Genomic DNA, 26,721 nt, shown 5'->3' on the forward strand with positions numbered 1-26,721 from the left:
CCATAAAACGTACATTTAAGACAAGGAATGACCTAGTTTAATGTTTTTAAAGTAATATATATGTATTATTTTTACAAAACGTCACAAATTGTAGGGAAGGTGTCTTTAAACAATGCTTAAATGTGATATGGAAAATTAGTTACTTTCACATTACTTCAACTTTAACCCTTTAACAGTTAAGTTATATTATTATTACTAAATATAGTATTTCTACATTTGTATCATTTTCAACTTCCAAACTGTAAGATCTCTCACTTCATGGTACAAGTTAAAATGCTACCCAAAATGCTGAGGCAAACAAATATTCAAGATGCAATACTTGATGGAAGGTCAACTGCGGTCAATCAAATAACCATTATTTTGTGTTGCAGCTAAAAGTTGCACAGCAATTTAACTAGAAATGGTGATCTAACACCAAATCAATTAGGTGTTTTAACTATTATTTTGTAGGCTGCTATTAACTGGTTATCCGTAATTTGTGCTGTTATTCTACTTCCAAGAAATTGTGGTTAATTTATTCACACAGGTTAATAATTGTTTCAATCTTTGTACTACTGCTTTGTCTGCTTTTTGTAAATTTGTTATATATACCTGAATAAATAAATAAAAATAAATAAATAAATTGGTTATTTTTTTGCAGCAGACACAGGAACCTACAATTTTTATTCACTTTCAGTGACCAATTGTGATTGTAATAAATAATTTTAATGGCAGTGAATTTGAGGCCAGGGCTGTATTGCTGTTGATCCCAATGGATGGTCTACAGTTAGCACTTAATGATTTTGCCAAATGTTTAGCACTTAGAGGTTGACTTGTCAAAGGCAGTATCACTTTATCAGTTAAGCTCTGGATTCATAAGTTTTACTTGCTCTGACTTTGAAACGTGACAAACTATTCATGTACATGATTTTACCTGACATCAATTGACAGTCTGTTCCTCCCATTTAATTTTACCAATTTTATTATTCCTTCAATCATACTGGTGTTTCTTATGTTTTCAAATGCGAGCTCAAAGTTGATATTGGTGATTCAAATATTCCAGAGTAGGCCTATCTTGTGAAATTAAAGAAATGTCTTTTATTTCAATTTGATTTAAGAATGTAAATTTATTATTTATTTTTTTATTTTTTATTACTAACTTGCAATACAAAATCAACAACTGACAAGCCAAATTTGATGTAAAAATAATATCTGATATCTCTCTATTTGAGAAGTAAAAATCTTTGAATCAACCAAAACAAAACTGTTTTTTTTTATGGTGTTTTATTTTAATCAATAGTTTTAAATTCAGAAGAAATTAAAAATTTGGTAATAAAAATTAAATAATGGCTTAAACTTGATTAATTACATATATTAATTATGGTGTATTAATTGCACTCCTAGTTTTGTGCATCATGTTTGGACCTGCTTCATTGAATCTGATGAAAGTGATGCATAAACTCTGCTCTACTGAACATTGTTCTTTATTAGATATTCAGGCCTGTAACTAGGATTTTTATTGAGGGTTCGAATTTGGAAAAAGTGGATCCCTTGATGGACCAACCAATAGTAATCTGATTCATATTTGCATTTGATGTTCCTTTTGCTAAAATGTGTTCAAAGAATTTGAATTAGATTTTATTATTCAAGATCACAAAAGAAAGATCAAAAATATACGGCCAAAATATTTGATAAAATAGGAAGCATTACATTTTTCTTCCGCACTGTTTATAATTGAAAATATATTCAAAAGTAAAACTTATATACCAACCAAATTTTTTTTAGAGTTTGTGCTCTCAAAAACTGTTTAAGTGGTTGTCCGATCAACTGAGAGACTTCACAATTGCACATTTTACCAGTTCTCTCCAGTGAGTGTCCTATCAACTGAGAGACTTCACAATTGCACATTTTACCAGTTCTCTCCAGTGGGTGTCCTATCAACTGAGAGACTTCACAATTGCACATTTTACCAGTTCTCTCCAGTGGGTGTCCTATCAACTGAGAGACTTCACAATTGCACATTTTACCAGTTCTCTCCACTGAAAAAGTCTCCGTTATGTGCATCTGTATTTCAAAATCCTAGATTTGCCACTGCTTTTTTGATGATTTATTGCTGCCCAAGTTTAAAATAGAATTCTGAGAAGACCTTGGATGAAATAACAAATATTAAATTTAATGTGGCCACTTCAACATTACCTACTGCAGTCAGCAGCGGCATTCATATCGAAAATGTATCTATGATTCAAATTGAATGCTCAGTTTAAAATCTCTGTCTGAATACAATTGTATTAATAATAATAATAGCTCTCTATGCGCTGCACATTTATTACCGCGGTCATTTTTCTTATCAAACACGTATAGAAACATCATAATATGCAGCTAGTAAAAGTTGTGTCTTGATCTAACCGGTACCCATTTTATACACCTGGGTGTAGAGAGGCAAATTTAAGTAAAGAATAAAAGCAATGCGAAGAGAGTTGGATCGAAATCACGATCTCACGTCCAACACACCTCGCCACATGCCCTCACTAATTCATAATATTAACATGATTTATAATAGTCCAGTAGTGGACATCTTGCAAACTCTATGCATAAATAATGTGAGTACATAAATTGAACATGAACACCACAACATGCATCATAATCTAATCTTTAGATTTTGATTCACATCATACTTTTTAAAAGTTGGACAAATTAGTTTTATAAAAACAATGTTTTAATGGAATATCAAATGGTTTAACACTGAAACTGTGCCAGAAACTATTATGCTGAAAACTTGTGGCAAGTGTTGTGGATTATATATCTTCCTGTTAGTAGAGATATGAAGACATTGGATTATCTACTAAGCCTGGCTTTTGAAGTGGGATTAGGTGAACGATATAGGCAGGCAGTATATGGTTATTAAACTTTGTTTCTTTGAACTTTATTCAATTCATTTAAATAATGATTTAATTTTTTTTACTTCTTGTTTTTTAATCTCATAAAAACATTGATTAGTAAATGTAGTAAATCGATATATTCATGATACTTTACTAATGAGTAATTAATTTATTTCATTTCTCAAGCCATTGGTTTGTTTGTTTTTTATTTGTTGCTCTTCATCAAATACAAAAATACAACCCTAAATATATACATATAACCAGGATGACAGATGTAGAGGGATGTGCTCCACCATGTGACATGACACACCTATGATGACTACAATTCAAAGTAATACCGGCTCTGTCGTCGCCCGCCACAAGGACAGCGCCTTCTGTTGATGTAAACTAGGACAGAGGTGTATGTTACTGGAAGACAAAAAAAAGGATAACATAACAATTGGTAGATGGAATGTCAAAACTGTGCTACAGGAAATGTTAAGGAAAAATATAACTGCCACATCGTTAAGACTCCTTCTCCCAGACATGCTTAGGGGTTTGAGCATGCCTAGTACGAGTTTCCAAATACCTATTTTTGAGCCGTAGTAAACTATAAGCTACCGAATGCAACTGTTTCCTAATGATTCTGTTCTCTTAAATATAACTGCCTAAAGGAGCGGTGTGAAAACTATGAAAAATAATGGTTATCAGATGACTATTATTGACTTTTATTTTCGTGCTATAGCAAAAATTTTCCACCGTATACCCACCATCTTTTTTTTCACTTTCTAGGGATCACCAGAGTTTGTACTATTAACATATTAGTTAATTATTTAAGAGGTAAATGAACTATTTAGGTGTTTGCATCATCACCACACTTTCCATCCATATCTCAATGTAGCTTTAATCATCAATTATTAAAGTCATCATTTTATACAACAGACTGATGTTAATGATATTCCTTATTGGGCCTGATGTTTCTCTTGCATCTCCTCAAAATACTGTATGAAATAACATTTTAATATCATATGGGCACCATTTCTGTACTTCTCTTGGGTGGTTAAATGTGATTATTATTATACTGCGTGGATAGCTTTTTTAAATATGAAGCAGTGTTGTAGACTATATGTTGTTTTTATTGTTTTTTATATTTTTTCTAAATATTTTATTTCAATTCACACTCTAAAGCGGGGAGCCCGCCACTTACAGAAATCTTATTATTTTGATTTCTTTCTGTACAGATTTAGTTATTTCTGTAACTAAACTAGACTTGTTATTGTTAATTTGTATTGTTAACATAACTAACTATGGACTATTGACACTTTCATAACATAAACTCTGAATTTTCACATGTTTTAATTTTGGGAGTCAAGTGTGGATCGTTTAGATGAGAGGATTGGCTGATCTAGGTTAGTTGTTCCAACTTCCTTCCCATTGGATTTGTAAAGGAACTTTTTCAAACTTTGACTTGGAGGCTTTATAATTTTATAGACATCATTCATTTGAATTCACAAACAAGACACTACTATTCAATTCGACCATCTGCAACCATAATAGTTGGTTGCCTCCATCCATTAACAGGCAAGTGAGAAAAAAACACAATTTGACCAATATTAAATATTAAGCCATGGATCTTTGTCGGCCTCTATTGCGTGTTGTGATTGGTTTAATTACATGTGTTTCATTGCATTGTGCTACGCTCGCGCTAACCGCTCGCCAATTCGCCAATGGCGACTGGAGTCTCCATTTGGCGAAAATAATTATTGCCTCGTTCGCCAAATTGGCGAAAATACCTAGGCCTAGCCTGGTCGGCGTGACTTCTTATGGGAGCGAGAATTCGCCACACTTCAGTACTTTCTGACTCGGGTACACTTTTTACCACCACAGCATTTTATGTGACGACGTCACAATCGCCGTGTTCATTTTTTTAGTTCTGTTTAAACATGCGCAGAGCGTGCCTCGATGACGTTTTAATGACACACAGTTAATGTGATTGGTTCGTGGCCGGTCGTCGTCGACGTGATGATGAGCAAATAAAAGGGGAAGTCCCTATTCTTCGACGTAGAAAATGAACTTCAAGAAGAAATGTGGACGAATACTTCCGTAAACGAGGCTGTTCTGTTATTTAAAAAGGGGAATTTTAAATTTAACAAAGTAATTACCTCAATAGTATAATGTTACATGTTTAATTTTATTTCCCGATTATCTAACCGAAAGTTGCGCTTTAAATTGAATAGCTAAGAAACAACGTATACTACAACGGCAACCCTGGCCAAAGCGCGTTTCGGCCGCCTACATAGAATGGGTTACGGCCGCTGCATAGCAAATTCAAAGCTTCTTAAATTTCTGCGGTACATTTCTTCCTAACGTACTTGTTTTATATAATAGATTGATAAATATTCCACTTATTAAATAATTTAATAAATCGGTAAAATTGACGTTTCGAAGCAAATATTCCATGATGAGAGGCGACATTTTTCGACATGCCTCGTGTGCGGCGAAGACTAGTTCAGAAAATGGAACAGTCCACTGCGGGGGTTATCCAATCATTAATTAACGCGCTAATACATGCATACCATGCACATTGCCTGGGCGACGGTAATTTAGTAATAAGCGGAGAACTGAATCCCCCGTAAGGAAAATGGTAAACACTGATATTTATGGTAGGGATTATTTTTTTCAGTGGTTGGTCTTGTTGGCTTCTTCGCTCCAGGTCCACGCAAAATCAAATAAAACGATGTGGTTTATCAAACAGAAATATAAATTAGCTTTAATTCAATACTAAATTAGCCAGATTTTGATAATGAGAAAGACTCAAAAATTGAATTTTTATCGTTAAAATTGACATATGAGGCGGATGTACATAATAATAATAACCGATTTACATATCAAAATAAAGAGTATTTAAAGCCTGATAACATGCAACAAAAATTACTCCACCACCTATTATGGACCTTGTGCGATCGGGTGCGAAAATGGGTAGGTGTTTTCCAAAGTTATTTTTAGCGCGCAGATTTCGGCTCGCCGGCTTTTGTACCTCATTTTTAACTCGCGTTTTCTATTAAAATATTTAATAAACATAGATTAAAAATATATAAAAATAATCTATTAAACAAGATCTTTCCAGGCATATAATTTTTATTCTCATGGGTACACAAGAAATAGTATATTTTTAACTTCAAAGACACGTCACTTTTTGAAATTTCACGAATGTGTTAAAATCGCGGTAACGAAAATCAGCTTCATTGGGATACCTAATAATAATATAAATGTAAAAGAAGTAAAATAACAAACAAATACATGCATTATTTATTTAATAAACATTTTTGCGAATTTTTATGGTTTTTGAAATTTGGCTAAAGGATTTTCAATTTGGCTAATGTTTTTCAAAACCTTTCGCCATTTTGGCGAACGAAAATTTGACCTTAGCGCGAGCGTAGATTGTGTCCTATTGGGAACCAATCTTTAGATCTTAGGGTACATTAAATTCTTTCCTGAAAGTCACTCTACTTTTTAGCCATTATTAGTTATCCGCTTAGTAGCGGATAACTCCTTGTAACTGTCCTGTTTCATCATCTTTTTTTTTTTCTGTATTATACTTCTTTCCTTCTGTAATTTTTGTGCGTCGCGTTTCTCTAACAGAACATATCGTAACTTTGTCAACATATCAACATTTACGTGAACTTGTGCACCTCCTATTTTTGAATTACGTCAGAGTTGCGCAACGTAAATTACGCGCGATTTTATGAATTGCAATGATTGATCATAGATTATAAACCAAAAGTTATTTTGTATTGACACTTAGTGAAAATTTAAGTCATATTAAGGGCAAACTTTCTATGGATTAAAAATGGCATGTTTCACAAGAAGTTACGTGCGCACGCGCATTTAAAATTTCAAAATGCGAAATTTCTAATCAACTTTCTACGCTGATCATGACATTTTGAGCATGTCTAAAATTCCCACGCGCGCGAAAAATTTTACGCGTAAGGTGCGCACGGAGCATGAAAATCATGTGTTTTTCTCTTGAATTATGATTTTACAGCCTTTCTTAGTCATTTAAAAAAAGATTAACATCATTTCAAATTAACCCCTTCACTGCGTATACCCGGTACTACCGGGTATAAACAGACGTCGTTGAAATACGTATACACGGTAATACCGGGTATGGAACAAGAGTGGAATCAACACCTGGGAACAGTCCGAGAACTTCTCAATCCACAGAACAGAGGTCCAAAGTAACCCTAACTGATGGTATCATTCACAACCAAAGTGTCGGTTGTTTCTCTTTTGCTCACCTTAATATGAGAAGTATAGTAAATAAATTCAACCAATTTAAAGTATTATTTTCAAAAAAACCTTTCGATATTATCTGCCTAAACGAAACCTTTTGTGACGATACGATTTCAGACAACGAGATCTATCTTTCCGAGTTTTCGGTAATACGTAAAGACAGAAACCGACACGGTGGCGGAATGGCAATTTATATCCGAAACAGTGTGACCTTCTGTCGCCGTACAAACTTAGAATCAGATGATATCGAATGTGTTTGGATTGAAGTAAAATGTAATCAAAGACGCCCTATATTAATTTGTTCTGTTTACAGACCGCCCTCTAGTCCAGTTGAGTTTATCACTAAACTCAACGAAAATATTGATAAGGCGGTCTGCGAATGTAAACAAATCATAGTTCTTGGTGATTTTAACATTGACATGTCTAATGAAAAAAACAGTACCAATCCTTTAACCTCATGTTTTGACCAATTCCAAATGACCCAATTAATTAATGAGCCAACTCGAGTCACTAAATCAACACACACCACAATCGATCTAATATTACGCTCAAATCCTGAACTTGTTAGCGAAAGTGGTGTATTGCCTGCTCTAATTAGTGACCATTATGTTGTGTACGGTATCCAAAATTGGAAAACTCCTAAAAACGGAAACGTTCGTTCATTACACTTTAGACGTTTCAAAGATATAAACCATGATGCCCTCCAATACGACCTAATGTGTGCACCATGGAATAATGTACTTAACTGTATTTGCGTTAAGAAAGCGTGGTCCATGTGGCACTCGTTGTTTATGGGTATTTTTAACTATCACGCACCAACCAAATGTAAACGCATCCGAAACACATCGCTGCCATGGCTGGATGGTGAAATAATGCAACTTATGCGACAACGTGATTGCACGCATAAAAAGGCTAAACAATCTGGTTTAGAAATAGATTGGAACACCTACAAAACGCTACGGAATAACGTTACTGATAAAATCCGAACCAAAAAAAGTGAATATTTTAAAACAACCATCGAAAAGAACAAAGGTGATTCGTCAATGCTATGGAAGAAACTTAAAGAGGTCCTTCCAAGCAATAAAAAATCAGCCCCAAATTGTATTATTTCCAATACTGGAATTACTATCAACAATCCTGACGACATTGCTGATATATTGAATGAACATTTCTCCACAATCGGTGAACGTATGGCGAATGCTACAGACAGTAGTACATTTGAATCAAACCAAAACGTCTCTGAGTCAAATTCACTCGAACAATGTACATTGCCAGACATCACAGAAGAATTTGTTCAAAGTCAAATATTAGTAATGTCTGCTGGTAAAGCAACAGGTCCTGACGACGTCAGTGTAAAAATGCTAAAACTAGCTTACCCACACGTGACAAAGTCATTAACCCATGTCCTAAACCTATCAATACGATGCGGACATTACACTACAGAGTGGAAAAAGGCTTCTGTTACACCTATTCACAAAGGAGGAGACAAAAGTAACACAAATAATTATAGGCCAATTTCCATTCTACCAATTGTTTCAAAATTTTTAGAAAGGTGGGTACATTCGGCCGTCTATTCGTACCTTGATGTGAACAAGCTGATCCCATCTTGTCAATCAGGGTTTAGACCGTTTCATTCAACTGAAACAACACTACATGACTTAACCAACGAGTGTTTACATGCCATGGAACAGGGTAAAATGACTGGTACTGTTTTCATAGACCTGAGCAAGGCATTTGACTCAGTTAATCATGAAATTCTGTTAGGAAAACTCAAATGTATGTGCATGTCACCATCCGTAATGGAGTGGTTTAAATCATATTTAAGTGATCGCAGTCAATATGTAAACATTGGTGGCACAAAATCGAAGTCGCGACCACTAAACATTGGTGTGCCACAGGGTTCGATTTTGGGGCCACTGCTTTTTATCATTTACACACGTGATCTACAAAATTGCATTCCTAAAAACTGTAAGTTGTTCATGTACGCTGACGATTCAACCTTGACATGTAGTTTACCAACCATAGACGAAATTGAAACAAATTTAAATATAGTATTAGATATAGTACACAATTGGCCAAACAGAAACAAACTCACTATAAATGCAAACAAAACTAAATCAATGCTCATCGGATCGAAAAAGAAAACATCTACTAACAACCTTAATCTAAAAATTGCAAACAATTCAGTTGAAAGGGTAGAATCCTTTAAATGCTTAGGTGTCATAATTGACGAAACGTTAAGTTGGTCACCACATGTCGAGTACGTGAACAAAACAGTTTCTTCTAAACTAGGCATGCTAAATCGGATTCGCAACTGTATTCCACAAGGCTGCATGAACACGCTATTCACTAGTCTAATAAGGCCGTCATTAGACTATTGTTGTACAGTATGGGGTGGCAGGTATGCTTCTCATAATAAAACACTTAATAAGTGTCTAAAACGAGCTGCAAGGCTTATTTTAAAATGTCCATATCTGACTCCTTCTGTAGATATGTTCTCAGACCTAGACTGGCTTTCATTTTCGGACAGAGTTTCATTTAAAAGGACTGTCCTTGTATTTAAATGCATAAATAAAATGACTCCCGAATATATGACTGATATATTTACACCCTTATCCCAGTCACGTGTAACGAGGCAGTCCACATTGTTGAAGTTAAAGATTCCTTTTGCGAGAAAAGAATGTTTCTCCACAAGTTTTAGTGTTGTTGGTGCAACCCTGTGGAATAGCGTCGAAGAGGAGTTAAGAACCATCACATCCATAGGGTTATTTAAATCAGAACTTCATAGGAAATATATTCAGCAAAATGCTATTATGTAAATGGTTTTTAAGTCAATGCAGGGCCCCAATGGAAATCAGTTTTTAACTGTTTGGGCTTACCCTGGGTAAACAAAGTAGTAATAATAATAATTAAAAAAAAACAATGATATAATCGTATTTGCCTATAATATACTGTATAGCACCCTCTATATTTTTTCGACGAAATTGAATATTTTTGCAAGTCATTAAAATTTTTTTCCACCAAAAAAAACGGCCCTCTATAGTTGTATTATCGTCTTGAAAATAATAATTAATTAATTAATTATATATAGTATAGCATATATAATAGTATTTCTACCTTGAAAAGTTGTTTTGAGTATCGTAATGGTGGCCTTTTTGAAAGTAACAAAAATTTACCAGCCCCAATAGGGCAACATCGTGTTTATCACAACACGCAAAAAAAAAAAATTTGAAACAATAGTTAGTTTTTGTACTATAGTGAATTTTTGGAAAATGTCATTAAATTCAAGATTTTGCCCCAAAACTTTGATTTGTGCATAATTTTTATAAAACAATAAAAATAGTTCAATTTTTTTAAATATTTTTATTTGATATACGTTTCTTCATCAATATCCAGTTGGAAAAATGTATTCCATAAGAATTTCTTATAGAAAATATAGTTTTTATCATTGATTCAATAAAAAACATTAAATCCAAAACACCTGTAATGACGTCATTAATATGCAAATTACTTTTTTTTATACCTAACTGTAGACTAACCCTTTGCCCATCACACACCACAAAAATAATTACACAATTATCTCAATTAGTATTTTTTTTTGCAATTTATTAAAATATCATGTTTTTCTTAAATATATATTACTCACAGAGGTGGGAATAATGCTCCGCAGTAAAAGGGTTAAAATGACGTCATACGAACACGTTGATTTAGACCATTTGCGCGCATTTTAGTTGAAAAAGTTATAAAATATTGTCAAAATAATGCCAATTTTGAATCTTCAATCTTATTCAGGATCAAAGGTGACCTCCAATTTTTTTAACTTATTATGTAAGAAGATAAATTGTAGATATGAATTCATGCAGAATTTTTACCTCTCGGATGTTATGACATCATCGTATGGCCACACGAAAGTAAAATATAGGATTTTTGTCTCTTTCGTTATTGCTCATCATATTCAACAGAGTGCATCTCGCTTATACGTATTCCATTTCCCCCGAGATTTTAATATTGTCTACTTTAATCAACTATCTTTCGTATGAGTTAAAAATAGTTTAATTTTTATGACGTCATCATGTCTAAAAATGTAAATAACGTGGGTCACTTATTTTCATTTTTACAGTAAATTTCAATCTGTTATAGCTCGTCAGAATAAAAAGTGATAATCATGTTTAAAACGTTTTCTGGAAGCTATTGGATTGTAGATACGAATTCATGTGAATATTTTGCCAATCAGATGTTGTGACATCATCATATGGCCAGTTGAATAAAAAAAGTTGTATTTTCATATTTTGCTTCATAGTTCATCACATTTAAAAGAGCGCGCATCTATATTTTACGTATTCAAATTTCTTCTACACGTTAATATGTTGTTGCTGCGATAATTTCCTTCCGAAATTGCTATATTAGTGTTTCATTTTGATACTGTCAGTCACCATGTTAAAAATTGGAATAAATGGCGTGACCCGTAATTTCACCTATTCTACACTGTATGTAATATGTATACAGATTTTACTATGATACTGTAAATATAGTATATGACACAAAATATACAGCATTCAGTACTAACAACATATCATACTCTTCAGTTTAGGTCATAATGCCATAATCTTTTTCTGTGTGCAATATTCCAACGTATGACATGCACGTGGCGTTTGTTGGGCGGATAACTAACTCGTCAAAGTGACGAGTTTCATGTCTAGTTTACTTTTATTTCACACTACAATTCATACTTTTTGGATCAAAGAGCTGAAAGCAGCTACATAGCTTGTTTTATCAGCAGTCAGGGTGGTCAGCGATGAAAACAAAATTATGCTAGGTGGCAGCACAATATTATGCCAGGTTATGCTACCTGTAGGCACAATTATGGCCAAATGTCACCAAAACATTGTATCAGAAACATGTAATGCTTCAGAATTGGTTTGTCAGAATTGACAATAGAAAAAATAGGAATTTCTGATTGGAGATCCACTTCAGGAACACCTGTACTGGCTTCAAAGGTGTACATTTAAAAAAATACTAAATCTTTCATCAATGACTCAATTAAAGTGGTCAACTAAAAGCCTGGTTTGTTTTTGTGGTCAATACCGTGATTATATTCCTGGGTCATTTAACCTCAAAGGTTATCATGCTTCTTGAGGTCAATTTATAAACAATGCTATCCAGTCTTTGAAGGTAATGATGTGATGATTATGTATTTACTCTTTTAAAAGTCTTCTTTATCTTACTAGATAAGGAAGAGAAATAGTAACACAGAATTAGCATTTACTGAAAATGTGTCCTGGAAATACCATGGAATTTCACACAGTTATAATAACCAGTTTTTTTTTCGCGTCAAAATTAGGCTGTAGTGCAATTTCTGTTTATAAATAACCAAAACAAAAACCATGTAACCTATGTTGAAAGATATTCTCCATACATTTCCATAAAGGTACGATTAGTAAAGGTTCCCAACTTATTTTTATTAAGAAATATGTCAATAACTGGATTCGAACAAATATGTCAACAGTCTTTATTCAATTACTATGAAAGTTATATGTTAGTAACTTAATTGGAAATATTTAGTCATAGCTGGTAATGACCTGAACAGTTTATATGAATGTAGCATTGTATTCATATGGCCTGACAAAAACAGACATAGCCTAGACATCATCACTTCAAGATGTTGTCTCAAAGGAATAGCTGTGGAAATAGGTTTTCTGTCTACTTTAATGATGTACTTACCCTTTGACATTATCCCCATTTGGAAACTTTAGGCAAAAACCAAAAGTTGAATTGCAGACGAAAGTTGTATATTGTACTGTGTTCTGTATATGACATGAGGGTAGGTAAGTTTAACTACTTCCAGTATGCCATTTATGCATTCATTTTAGGTATAGTATATTCATTAATGTTTTAACTCAAACTATAGGTCAAGTTCATTGATCACTAGTAAACCATTTTCATCCAGGATTTTGAAATAGACTTGGAGAGAGCAGGGTTTTAAAATGGTGGTGAAATTAAGTGCTAAGCTTTAATTTGTTATCCTATTTTTTGCATTACAATTTTTGAAATTTAATGTTGCTGATAATAGTCACTTTTGTTTTCAATTTGTAACAAGCTAACCCCTGTATAATTCTGATGACACTTTATTTAATGTTGCTGATAATAGTCACTTTTGTTTTCAATTTGTAACAAGTTAACACCTGTATAATTCTGATGACACTTTAATTATTACACCACATTTTAAGAATGAGTTTTTGTAATAAAAAAGGCTACACAACTGGCTATAATTTGTTTGAACAGCAACTTACCCTATTAAATGATAGATTGATGCCAAATTTCACCAATCAGGGTGGGGCAGGCTGAGGTGGTTGAATATCCTAAACCCTATGAGTATGACTACTAAATCTAGCAATAGCCACACGATTACTTACATTGGCCGGCAAGCAAGTTTATTCGAAAAGGGCTCTAGAAATGTGGTATACTATTATTATTAAGTGTATCTTTTCTTGTGAATACATTTAGCTTCTGGTATCAATTTCCGGCGAACTCAAAGCTCCTTATTATCAACATTTTCTTACCTCAGGACCATGGTGAGGCTTAGGTAGTGAAGTTGGTTTCCACCCCTACAACCGAAATCCTGAATCAGATTATCTTTTTAACCTCTCTACCAAATTTGAACCCCTGTCTAAAAATTGTGGCTACAGGCCAGTTCTGTTGCTATAACTGAAGATGCATTTTAGTTGTTATCAACCATTTTATACTCATCAACCATTTTATAGATTAATTCTATAAAGTAATACAGACATAAATGTTCACTTTATTTTCAGAATACAATACATTTCTAAGTTAGCTGTTGACCCATCAACACCTTTCTTTTATCACCAAGTTAATTTGCAAACATGCAAAAACTATTAACCTGAGGGTTTAGGATGTCCCATGATGACCTGAAATTGACTTCTCCTGACTTTTAACCTTTAGAATAATAGTCAGTTTATTTCCTGGAAGATGAACAAGTTGTATTTATAAAAGAACACAACACAAAAATTGCTTACGGTTACAGCATCAAATTATTTTTGATATCATCAATCAATTATTATTAAAATTATTCGTTATTTATAAAGAAAGATCAAAGTGCTGTACAGGCAATATCAGAAACGAACTAATACATAAAATAAATGGTTAAAGAGCACTATTTGAAACAAGTAAGTTTTAAGATAATGATAATACTGTAATAATAACTTATTTAGAAGTGAAAAGTACTGTACTAATTGTATCACGCCCGCCGCTCATACAACAAAAAGTTTTAATGTACGAATATCCGTCCATGTGTTGGGTACGTTTTAATATTTTTGCGGTTCACATATATTTTCTATGCTACAAATAATTTTTTGTAGTTATGTCATGGACTAAAATTGTGTTCATTAGTGACCACTTTAGGAAATTTACAGCAAAATAAGTTCTGCTCTAAAACACCGGAGCCTCCTGGGCCTTCGTCCCTTGGACTCCGACCAGGCTTCTTGGCAGCCCCTGACTCAGCTCTCAAAGTACTCAATATTAATGTTTTACAAATCCTGCACATGCTCCTGGTACAGTATTGGAATTAATTTTGGAATCTGATCATAATCATCAAACTCATTCATTGTAGTTCAGCTGAAAACTTTACTAAATACATCAATCTGCTGGTTTGTAAAGGGTGGGGTAGGTCATGGACAATTTATTAATTGATAAGTGTATTATTATTATTATTAAACTCTTCCAAGCTTAGGTGAACCTTCATCAGCGGCCATGATCACAATGCTCAACCTATTGGAATGCTAGGCTTGTCTGTATATCAGGCTACGAGTATAACTTCTGACTCTTTACATTCTGTTATATCTTCAGTATTTATAAATTTTATATTTATAAAAAATGTATTTGATACTGATAGTTTTTTAGTTTCTGTTATTTCTTGGTGTTGAAATTTTGTTTGAACTTCATGGTAGTCAGTGATAAATTAGTTAATAAGTTAATTATTTCAAATTATTAAAAACTAAGTAATAATTATTATTGAAAAAGCAAAGCAGACGGTATTTACCATAAAATAACTATTTGATGGCTTTCTTTAAATTGTTGACAAATTTGATAGATATTAGTTTAGAAGTACATAGTATAAAACATACAGGTAATAATTATATCAATCTACAATAAATAGGTCGTGTTAAAAGTGTTCTCAAAGTACACGTTTTGATAATTGTTCAAATTTGTGTTTCTCGTCTTTTAATATAATGTTTAAGAGTCAATGCCTGATGAGCCAGGGAGTCTATACTCATGCCAAACCTTCATTGCATAAAATATGCTGCTTAAAATCTCTAGCAACTTAGGGAGTGAGCTAATTTGACCTTGACTGAATTGCCTGCCTAGCTACAATATTGCACATCTTGCTAGCTATCACCATATCACAGTCTGGCTTCTTGCAATGATGTACTCTATGCCTCATGCTAAATAAGCCGTAAGCAGCACATTGTAGCTCTCTCAAATTCTTCACTAATCAAACTCTACAAATTCAAAAATAAGTTTTGTTCTAGTATATGTTGCTGATGTGTATGGACTGGTGCTAGTTCTGCTAGATTGTAGTACATGTGTGCTAATTTATTTTTTAAGTAAAAAGCTGGCAAGTCAAAGTGATTATATGTACAACAACTCAATGGAGGTGTTTTGGAAAAAGATTGTGGAGAATGAGGATCTGTTTCAGGGGTGAGTTTTTAACAAAACACATTTCAACATTCTCATTATTTCAATTCCATTGTCATTGTTTCATTTCTATTCATTTGTCATTGATTAGGCTAGAATCTTTTCTGATGTTGAGCATTTTATTTTCCATTGAGTATTAATGGGTTATTTCAAAGTTCAATGACAATGTTTTTTAACATTTATATAAAAAGTGCCAGATTATTTGCATTGATTTAAATGTTATGATTGTTGGTATCTGCTACTTGTACTTCTGGTATATAAACAATTACAGTATGTATGTGATTTCACTGTGTAGGCATTTATCAATTGTTTAGTATTAAAATATTATTTACATTAGTATGTGATCAGAAACTTTGTTTGTGTGAGCAAAAAAAATAATGAAGATTTTTATTTAAAATGTAAAACACAAAGTCTCTGAATCAATTCTAGTCATACCAATCTGTTATATATAAAATGTTCTCCAGTTTTATATACAGTAGTCCCCAGGTCACGAAAGATGATCTTCTACCCACAGTCTATGGAATCTTAAGCTAAGGGCAAAAACAAGTACATTCACCTCAAATGACTTATTATAATATATTACAAAGAAAACATAAATAATATCAGTTTTGTCAGACTAGAAGCGTAGTATGGGAATTTTTCATGTCGGTTGAACACTAAAATATATAATTTTGGAAATGTAATTTACTTTTTAGAATTATTCATGAGACTGCTATCCATAATTGATGGATTGCAGCATATATATTTATTTGTATTAAAACGACTCACAAAATCTAAATGAATATTTCTATAAATGATAATGTCTCGGAAATGTATCAACTACTCTATTGTAAAATCAACAATTTTAATATATTTAACCTTTTTGTACAACCTAGGTATTTTAAGTTGATCAGTTTTAGAATTTTTAATTTTGATAATCAAATATGCGATTCTAGCGAACTTATTGGTAAACTACTTCAGGCCGTAAGGGCCGTTTTATGGTTCAGAATCAGGCAAAAACAAAAACCTTATTTTGTCCACAAAACAAGTGGGAATAATGTCTTATAGCAACATGCATTGTTAATACTGTATTTTGTTGCATGTGGTTTATTCAATATGAAATGTCGAATGATAACATATTTTTTTGTAAGTACAGTATTTAAATTATTTGACGGCGCTTAATGCTTGTTTTCATAGACATTCACATTGAACGCAACTCGACGCAAATCAAAAGCCATTGCTCAACTAGTAGTCCAATACTCATTGCTAACAAGGTTGCTACGGCCCTGTACTACTAGTACTCATTGTTGATGGAATAGGTATAACAACTTGTCTTATTCTCACTAATGTTAGCTTTGAAATCTTTTATATCCATAACATGCAGCTTGTCTCCAGGCAGATTCTTTTCACAGGACTGTTTTCTCAAATGCTGTTTGTTGTTTTGTTAACATCTTTCAGCCAGTCAAGAACTGTCTTCCCTGGGTATATAAATACTGCTTTTATAAATAAAAACACAAACTATCAGAATAATGCTCCAAAAATGTTTGAAATAAAGGAAAATGGCCTACTTTATTCAAAAACTAGGTCAACATCTGTTGTCTTATAATATCAACTATTATATGCTACTTTTGTATCTATAAAGATTTAAAGCCACATCCCCTACGTTTTTTTTATCTAATTTAAGGTGAATGGTCATAAACGGCATTTTATGAAAATTCAAATACTGTATGAGCTTATTGCGATAATATTTTTTGCCTTTAAATTGTAAAAATGTGAAATATAAGTCAATTTTAATAATTAAAGCAGCCCGCTATAAATACATGTGAATTGATAGTTTTGTTTTGCTTCTGTGATGCACCCACTTTTGATCGATCACGAAAGCAAAACAAATAGAAGAACCGTAACTTTTCAATTTTTATTAACATAAAAAGAAAGATAATGCAGCAATGCCAGACTAGGCCTGTACTGTAGCTAGCGCACGATGTTCATACGATGTTTAAATACCAGCTAGGCCTACAAAACTAAGTCTAGCCAGGCTAGGCCTAAGATTGTCCATGATATGACATTCGACGCAAGCTATTTGGGTAGTGCATTGTTTTTCGCTTTTTATCGTAATTAACTCAAAAGGAAGATTTACTGAGCTAGAAGCTGACTCGACCCATGTTGCAATGTAAAAGAAATTATCTACAAACAATTGTATATATATCTCACCGGGCGGTTTAGAATTAATGTTCTTTGCCTGTTGTGTTTATATATATATATATATATATATATATAAATCCAAAGGCAAATTACTGAAAAAAATGACAATGCTGTGGGTATCAGTGGCTGGATCTCAATGGAGATACAAAAATAAAAAGCGAAAAGCTAAATCAAAACGATAAAGTAAACAGCCAGAAAAGTTAGCAGAGCTTTCGGGCAACACTAGCCCTTCATCAGTGCAAGTGCTCTCTAATTTAGGCTAATTTAGTTTAGTAGAAGTTTTTAGTGAATCCAAATATAATCCCACCAATTCGTATCCAGTCCCCCTGTTTTAAATAGAAACAAAAGCAGTAAAAATAATATATTCATTCTGTTTTGCTGAAAAAGTGATTTTTTTAAATAGTTTTTTTGTGTTTTCACTTTTGTTTACGCCTATATAACTATCAGATCAAATGATCTCCATAAATAAAATATATTCCTGTAACAGTATGAATGATATAGTATTCAAATTCACCATATTTTTTGTTGATGTAAAGAGTCGTCGCCTTGCTGCCTACTCTACTTTGAAGAGTTTTAGCTTGTTGTAATAATTTAGCCTAGCTCATAAATTATACGGCGACACCATATAAAAATCCATGCATGTTTATTATACAGTTACCATACTATTACTAGAGACTTCAGTGCAGTTTTACAAAATGCAATTTTGTTTACAATTATTTGTTCCTATTTTGATTTGGTGTAGAAGAAAATTAAAAAGCTATTTGCAAAAGAAATTTGAAATTGAAATTTTGTCATAAAACGTTTTGTTTTAAAGTTATATTTTAAAAATAACATATGTGATGTTAATTTATTATTCTATTGTCTACAGCTATATTTTTTTATACCAAGTTGACCATAAAATGAAACTGATTAAGAGCCTGTTCACATGCTGTATAATGTAGGCTATTGCATTAGTTGGTATAAATTTAGATATAAATTTTAAATAATTTGTATACAGTATGGTATTACAGATAAGCAACAAATATAGTTAATAATTGTTTTTATCTCTCAGAAATTACTTAAAGATAAAAACTAATAAACTGTAAAGGATATGCCTGTAGTTAAACACTACATTCAATTAATAATGTATAAACTGTAGCTTTTATGTTGAGATTCAACTAAAGAGTAGTCTAAAGTATTTACAAAGAAATGACAGTGAAATGTTTGGCCGTGAGGACAAACAGTTGAGTCAGGTTAACGGTAGGGGATCGGTATAATTGAGGTACGTAGTTGATGGCATTACGTGCCTATCTGTGGAAAGCAGTGTGCCCTAAGGTAGGAAGGGAGAGATAGGAGCTTCCAGCAGCTTTGCAAACACACAACTCAAGCTAATGTGTAAAACGATGTCTGTGAGATAAATTCCACACTAAAATGTTATCTGCGATTTCCATACTCTGGGGAATTTTGAGACAACCTTAAGATCTATTATCATTCTATTTTAGACTAGATATAAAAATATTTGTTTGTATATTTCTATTATATTATGTTTTATTGAACTAATTAAATATTTATTTTAGTTAGTATATATTTATCACTTACATAAATAGCATAATATGTAGTATAATTTTTTTTCAATCAAACAATACAACTGTATTTATTTATATGCATATACAGTAACTAAATGTGTTATATGTTGATGTTGATCAAATAAATAATTGATAAACATATGAGATTAGCCTTCATGGTAATTATAACTTTCAAATTAATCATTTATTTTGTCTTTTGTTTTTGTTTTTTTTTTCGTATTGTTTTTTCCCCTGATGTATTTAATCACTTTAGTATAAAATTGCTATTAAAATATATGCATTAAACAAAGTTAGGGTGAAAATGTATTGCTGCTGCTGCTATATTAGTATTACAGCTTGTTAGTCATACAGCACACCAAGAATGGTTTTTATACTGATTAGGAAGATATTGTTTGAAGATTGCCGACTATTGTGATTAAAGATGATATTAACAGACAGACACTTTACAGATAAACTGGCACAATGCCACCCAATACCTTACCTTCTGCGCCTTCCAAATCCAGTCAACTCTGTTCGTGCAATCAATATTTCTTTATTATGGAATGGGAACAAAATATTTTAATTTTGTTGCTGATAATTGGTAAACTATTTAATATAATGTTAATAATGTATAATACGGAATGAGAGATTATTGTGTGGATCTGTGGTATTAGAAATTTAGCAAAAGAAGCTAGATAAATGAGACCATGTGTTTTGTGTGTGAAATTGTCTTCAGGCTGTATATCATTAACTAAGCAACTGTAGTTGTTTGTTGCTTAATAATCCATTGAAGCTATTCCATATTTTAAAATAGCTCAGTTCTTTGTGTATTCACAAATGATTTAATTATAAAATAATATAAATATAATAATGTGAACATTAGTTTATAGAGTAATTTGTGGTTTTGATAAAACTAAACCCATTCATTAATTATTTATTATTTAATACACTGAAAGATAGAGACAATATCAATTTGATATCTGTTGCATTTGTGTATATCGAGGACTACAGTAGTGTAATGTATTTCAACCAAATTTGAACAAAATCATGATCATAAAACATTTGTACAAATGGTCACTGCCAGACATGTGCGTATCTAACGCCTTCGATGTATGGCGCAGGTACCTACACTACGTGTGGCATTGAAGTATAAAGAATATTTTTTTAAGTCCGCCCACCGATACTATCAATTTTAAGTTCAAGTTGGAAATCAATTATTTAAACATTTTATTTGTTTGTTGATGACGTCATCAATGTCACAACCTATTTGTTTGTTGATTCGTAAACTTGAACATTCGTAAAATACATGTTTTACTGTACTCAAATTTATATATATATATATATGGTAATTTACTAGCGTCTTTATCATTTATTTATATATATATAAATATATCACCCGGCGGTTTGGAATTTATTTCTATGCCTGTTGTGTTTATATAAAGCTAAATCAAAACGATAAAGTAAAACAGCCAGAAAAGTTAGCAGAGCCTTCAGGAAACACTAGCTCTTCATCAGTGCAAGTGAAGATACTTGTACAAGATAGATAGATATATATATATTCTAATTGATAGAAAAGATTTATTTTCGTATGACATGAGTTCATTAGAGCGTGAAACTTATTCCTTCTGTGTCTGCGCCAAATAAGGCATGATCAAATCATTCAAATGCGGCACTCCCATTTTGGGCGCTGCATAGAATAATTATAGATGGCACGTTCGTGTACACTACAGGTTGATTTTTTAAAGCAGATCATCAGACAGCCTTGCTGCATGCTGTAAAATACTCTCATTTAACAAGAATCAACGGCACATGCATGCAAAAATTTGCGAAAAAATGTATTTTTTTTGTAAATTGATACATTGCACATTGTCACTATTTTGATTAAACTTCACATTTTTTAAAGTGGTAAAACAATGCCATCGCATAAATTGTTTGGGTTGCTTTACTGCCTTGCACCTTGGATTACCTTTTTCTGAAGAATTGTAAACTTATCACTTTAACTGCCAAACACGAAGATCTTTGTGTTTGGAAACACAACGCTTGACTGCCAAACACGAAGATCTTCGTGTTTCGCGTTTTTTTACGAAATGCGGTAGATAGGTTAATTATTGGTATATACTATAAATATGGACACTATATTCGGTCTGGACCGTCAATATTTTACTATTTGAAAGTAACTAATTTGGTTACGAACAACTGTCAAAATGGTACCTGTCGAAATAACATACACCGCGCATCACAGTAGCGCGTAGAGCGATGGCTTGGCGCATTGTGTATCGGTCGCGCGCTAGCTATGCCGCCGAAGCATTACAAAGGTTTTTGTGGATTGGCATGTTTCTTTGTTATCTGAATAAAAAATAATGGAGTCATTTACCTCCGCCAAGGAGGTATATGTAATCGGTAGTGTGTGTTTGTTACTTGGCCAAATTGAAAATTGGCCAAGTATGTTGATCTGTTTGGTTTGTGTGTTTGTTTGTTTCTAGCGCTCACAGTTTTCACAGCTCACAGATTCGAATGACTCCAAATTACTACCATACATGTCACCTGGTGCAAGGACGACACCGCCCAATTTTGGTAAACATCCGGACCACGGTTCCAATTCTGGACCACTTTTAAAAATGATTTTCAGACCTGCTAGTGTTAAAAGGTAGGACAGAATTATCAAAAGCCGGTGAGCAGTCTTAAATTAACAAGTAAACTTAAATTGCATTTTCTTGAGAACTACTTGTCCAAAAAACTTCATTTTTGTACAAGAGGCAAGAATTATAATTTTTGATTTGTAATTTAAAAACATAAATTGATTTAATATACAGGTTTTTTGATGCGAATAGTTTAAAAAACATAATTCTTTTCAAATTCACCCGTGTGTTTGTCGCGTTGCTGTTCTATTGTTAGTCGACTGAAGCTATTGTTAGTTGAAAGGCTGGTTACATAACCTTTACACCAAACTCGTATACACATGATTGTAGTGAAATTAGCCTAAATCACACAGCATAAGACACACACTTTTGGCGAAAATCGTGTCATGGTTAGGAGGCCAATTTTGATTTGGCCAAGTATCGCGCTATGCGCGAAGGCTAGTTTGTATGTTTGTTAGCAGGATTACTCAAAAAGTAATTACAAGATCTTTACCGAAATGAATATACAGATAGATATGTGGTCAAGGACCATTCCATTAAATTTTGGGACCATTTGGGACCATGGTCCCAATTCTGGACCACTTTTTAATATACTTTTCAGACCTGCTAGTGTTAAAAGATAGGACATAATTTTTCAAAAGCCGGCGAGCAGTCTTAAAGTAACAAGTGAACTGAAATTGCATTTTCTCGAGAACTACTTGTCCAAAAAACTTAATTTTTCTACAAGAGGCAAAAGTTATAATTTGTGATTTGTAATTTTAAAACATAATTTGATTTAATGTGCACGTTTTTTTATGCGAGTAGTTTAAAAAACCTATTTCTTTTCAAATTCACTCGTTTGATTTTCGCGTTGCTGTTCTATTGTTAGTCAACTGAAGCTATTGTTAATTGAAAGGCTTGTTACATAACCATTACACCAAACTCGCATACACATGCTTGTAGTGAAATTAGCCTAAATCACAAACAGCATTAAGACACACAAATATATATTTTTTTTTTACCGGAGAAATCTTATGTAAGAGAATTTTACAGTAGGCGGAGGTATGCACTCTCGGAGTGGCTTTCTAGTTTTCAATATGAAGTCTTCAATTTTATTATTGTAGGCCTATGTATACCATAATTGTTTTGGTGTTTCACTGTAGTGTAAGTGACCGAGTTTCACGCAACAAACTTGTTTAGAAATGGTATGGATATTATCATCAGTTTACTAGCTAGGCTAGTAGTACTAGGCTAGCCTAGGCCTTATAGTCGTAAAACGGTTGCGGACCAACTTTAGGCCTGTTTAACTAGGCCTGGTGTCTTTACAATGTGGATTTTGGCGAAACATTGATGTAAGATTTATGATTTATAAAATGTAATACATTTTTCGATAGTGATAACTTATTTTTATAGGCCTATCGGTGCCGTGTAAGTAACTTTTTCGTTGTTTGTTGATCTCACCGGGCAATATCTTCATATTGTGATGTCTTGCACAAAATCGCGAATATCTCAACTTTCTTGCGCGAAAATACAAAAAACTCAAAAAGTGGGTTACTTTTATTTTACTATTACGATTTACATATTGCGATTTGAAATTGTTCTTGGTACCATTGTAATGCTCAAATCTTTATGATTTTTTTAGTCTAAATTACATATAAATCAGATCACATACATAGTTTCAATCAGCTTTAATAAAAACATCGAATTGGGCTAAAAACGCTGGCGGTGGCAGTTTCTAACTTGAAAAACCTCTGGCAGTCAAAGTGTTAAAAGTTCTGACATTCCAACCCTACCAAATTTTCATCCAATCTCCCGAAAATTAACACAATTTTGGTTTAAATTAAAAACATTTTTCAAACCAATGTTTACTGTCTGAATTCTGTTTTATGAAGTTATTTTTGTATTTAAATAATTATTCTGATTAGTTTCTATAGTGTTATGCACCTCGGGTAAACATTGAAATTGTGATTGTACCAGGTTTTTTGCAAGTTTGAAATGTGTAAAATCAAAAAACACATCAAATCTGTTAAAGATTAGTCAAATTTGTTGACGATAAGTAAACAATAAAAACTTGGAACTTGTGCATGTTCATAGTTTTATACTTGTTTATGCTGTTCACATTTACTTACCAGCTTGGCTTTTATAATCTGCTTTGTTGCAGAGCAATTTTTGTACCTTTACTTTCTGTAATTAAGGAGTTAGAAAGGACATCCACCTCTTTAGCCAAGTGCCATGAATATCAAAGGAAAATATCTAGTGAGACAATTGTTTTACTGACTACTCTGAAAGATTGATTATTTTTTCTGCAGTCAAGTTCATCTGACCTAGGCCTTAAAGCTCTTAAGAGCTCCCATTGGAGAGCCCTGTGGAATACAAATATGCAGAACTTGTGAGAGGGCCTAGGAATTTTGTTTGTTATCTGGGTTATATGATGTATAACAAAGATTTAAAGAAAAAGTAGGAACAGCTTTGACTAAACATTAAAATGTAACCTTTCCCACTGACAAAGGTGTGACTAATAATAAATATTCTTTGTTTATTTGGCTGTTTGAAAGTAGGTTAGCCATTAAACGTGTTGGAAGGTGCTGGAGCATGATATTACTGGTAGTCAGACCACATGGGTTGTTCACTTTTATTATTTGTTATACATGTCAACATTTTATTTCACTATACAGTAGATAGTAGTATTCCTGTAATTTCCAATTCCAGTATAATTTTTGGTTTGTAGCACCTTTGCAGCTTTTTAAATTAATTAACATAATCAATTTAATAGTCTTAACAAAAATTAGTTTTTTACACAACACTTGATTTTCTGATTTGTCATTATTTTAATCGTCAATAAACATGTGCTTTGATGACTGTGGTTTAATTCCATCAGCAACCATATTATAGTATACTGTCTTCTGTAATCATTCGGCCAATAGTTTGATACACTAGCAAAGTAACTAGTACTATACACTTAGGGTATGTTCAGACTCACGGAGTTACGGTGGAGTTATGTACGCGGCGTACATATTTTTGTGTCTGAACCATGCCGCGGATTAGCGTTAGGGAGCTGTTACTCCGCGCCAGTGGCGTTAATAACTCCAGCGGGAGAGGGTAGATTTCATAAGGCTAATCCATTGATGCATCAGTGATTTCAACCTCCGGTCAACGTCAGCCAATGAAAAGACACGACCGCAATTAGCAGCAGTCTATTCGCGCGGTTTTTTTAAATAGCAAAACAATATATAGCCTATTCCTCGAGCTAGCCTAGATCAACAGCAACATTCGAATTAAAATGTTACATGGAAAAGTACAGAAGTGGCTGATTTGATTTCATTATGGGGCAGCCCTGAATTTATAGACAAATTAGAAATTGGAAAGCTATAGCGCCGGCAACAAGATGGCTGTTTTTAAAGAAATTGCATCTAAACTGCAAAATTCTTCCTGACGAAGTTGGCGTCGGCGACATGATTTCACAAAATTAATTAAAATCATACAAATAATGGCAAAGTCATTGTCCGTGTAATAATTATGTTCGAAATTACTATCTTCTGTAAGGATTTGCAAAAAAATCGGCAAAAAAAACATTACATTTGAAGGTAACATTGTATTATATTGCTAGGCCTAGCTAGTGTTGTAAACTTTCGTGCGTGTCACTCTCAGCTCTGTTGTTGTTATTGTGTGTATGTATCCCATCGGCCGTTTCGGTATGACGGAACTTCCGCTTTAAACGCAAGACGTTTGGAATGCTAATCGTTGTGTCTGAACACCTTGACTTTTAACGCCGTAGATAACTCCACCGTAACTCCGTGAGTCTGAACATACCCTTAATGTTGTGCTATGAAGGAAGCTAACTAATTTTATATTAATCATTTTATAATTGTGATGTTAATAACATTCCTTCTTGATGACTTCTGCTTCTGTGACAAAAGAGAGCTTTGAGGTAAATTGGTTTCCTAAGCTACAGAAATCTTTTTTAAAACTTGGGCAATAAAAATTAAAATATAGTATAGTACCGGCAACATTCGGAAAGATTTTTTAGGGAGGCAGAACGGTTCGTTCGTTTTTTGAGGGGTGGGGATTGGTTATCGGTGTGACGAAGATCAATAATTGACTTTTAATTTAAGAAATATATTGATTTAGCAAAATATATACTAGGCCTATTGATAGTAGGGTGTCCTGAAGCGAGTTGCAACTAGAAATTACTGCTTCATTCATATCTACTATGCATAATCTTTTTGTAGATATGTCATTTTTAATGGCACATATTAATACTGTAGCTATTTACTTACCTGATAAAACTGTAATTTGAGGAATAAAATATTCTCTCGGAAGGAAGCCCATTGTCAGAAAGTCAATGGGTTTGTGGTTTAATTTAACTGTTTATTTTGTTTTTATTATAAACTAAATCATTAATTTCTTCTGACGAAAACACTCGAATACTTAACTCGTATCCATAGTGATTGAACAGTAAACTAGTACTAATAACTAGATAATTGAAATTAAGTAGTTAAATTTGTCTTAATTACATTTGTTGTCTTGTTTTTTATT

At 32.9% G+C, this 26,721-nt stretch overlaps 1 protein-coding gene across 2 annotated transcripts in view; it reads left to right on the forward strand.

Annotated features, from left to right (window-relative positions):
• LOC140060489 (vitamin D3 receptor B-like) overlaps nucleotides 1-26,721 on the forward strand; it is a 103,697-nt gene that overhangs the window by 58,746 nt on the left and 18,230 nt on the right. Inside the window, exon 1 of one of the 2 annotated variants that reach the window (XM_072106728.1) lies at nucleotides 15,280-15,845. The exons of the other annotated variant lie outside the window; for it this stretch is intronic. Within the exon in view, the coding sequence (XP_071962829.1) occupies nucleotides 15,781-15,845 (65 nt within the window). The 5' untranslated portion in view covers nucleotides 15,280-15,780. Of the gene's footprint in view, nucleotides 1-15,279; nucleotides 15,846-26,721 lie in introns of those variants that run through there. 2 annotated transcript variants of the gene reach the window in all.

Source organism: Antedon mediterranea, chromosome 10, assembly GCF_964355755.1.
Source record: "Antedon mediterranea chromosome 10, ecAntMedi1.1, whole genome shotgun sequence".
Lineage (NCBI taxonomy): Eukaryota > Metazoa > Echinodermata > Crinoidea > Comatulida > Antedonidae > Antedon > Antedon mediterranea.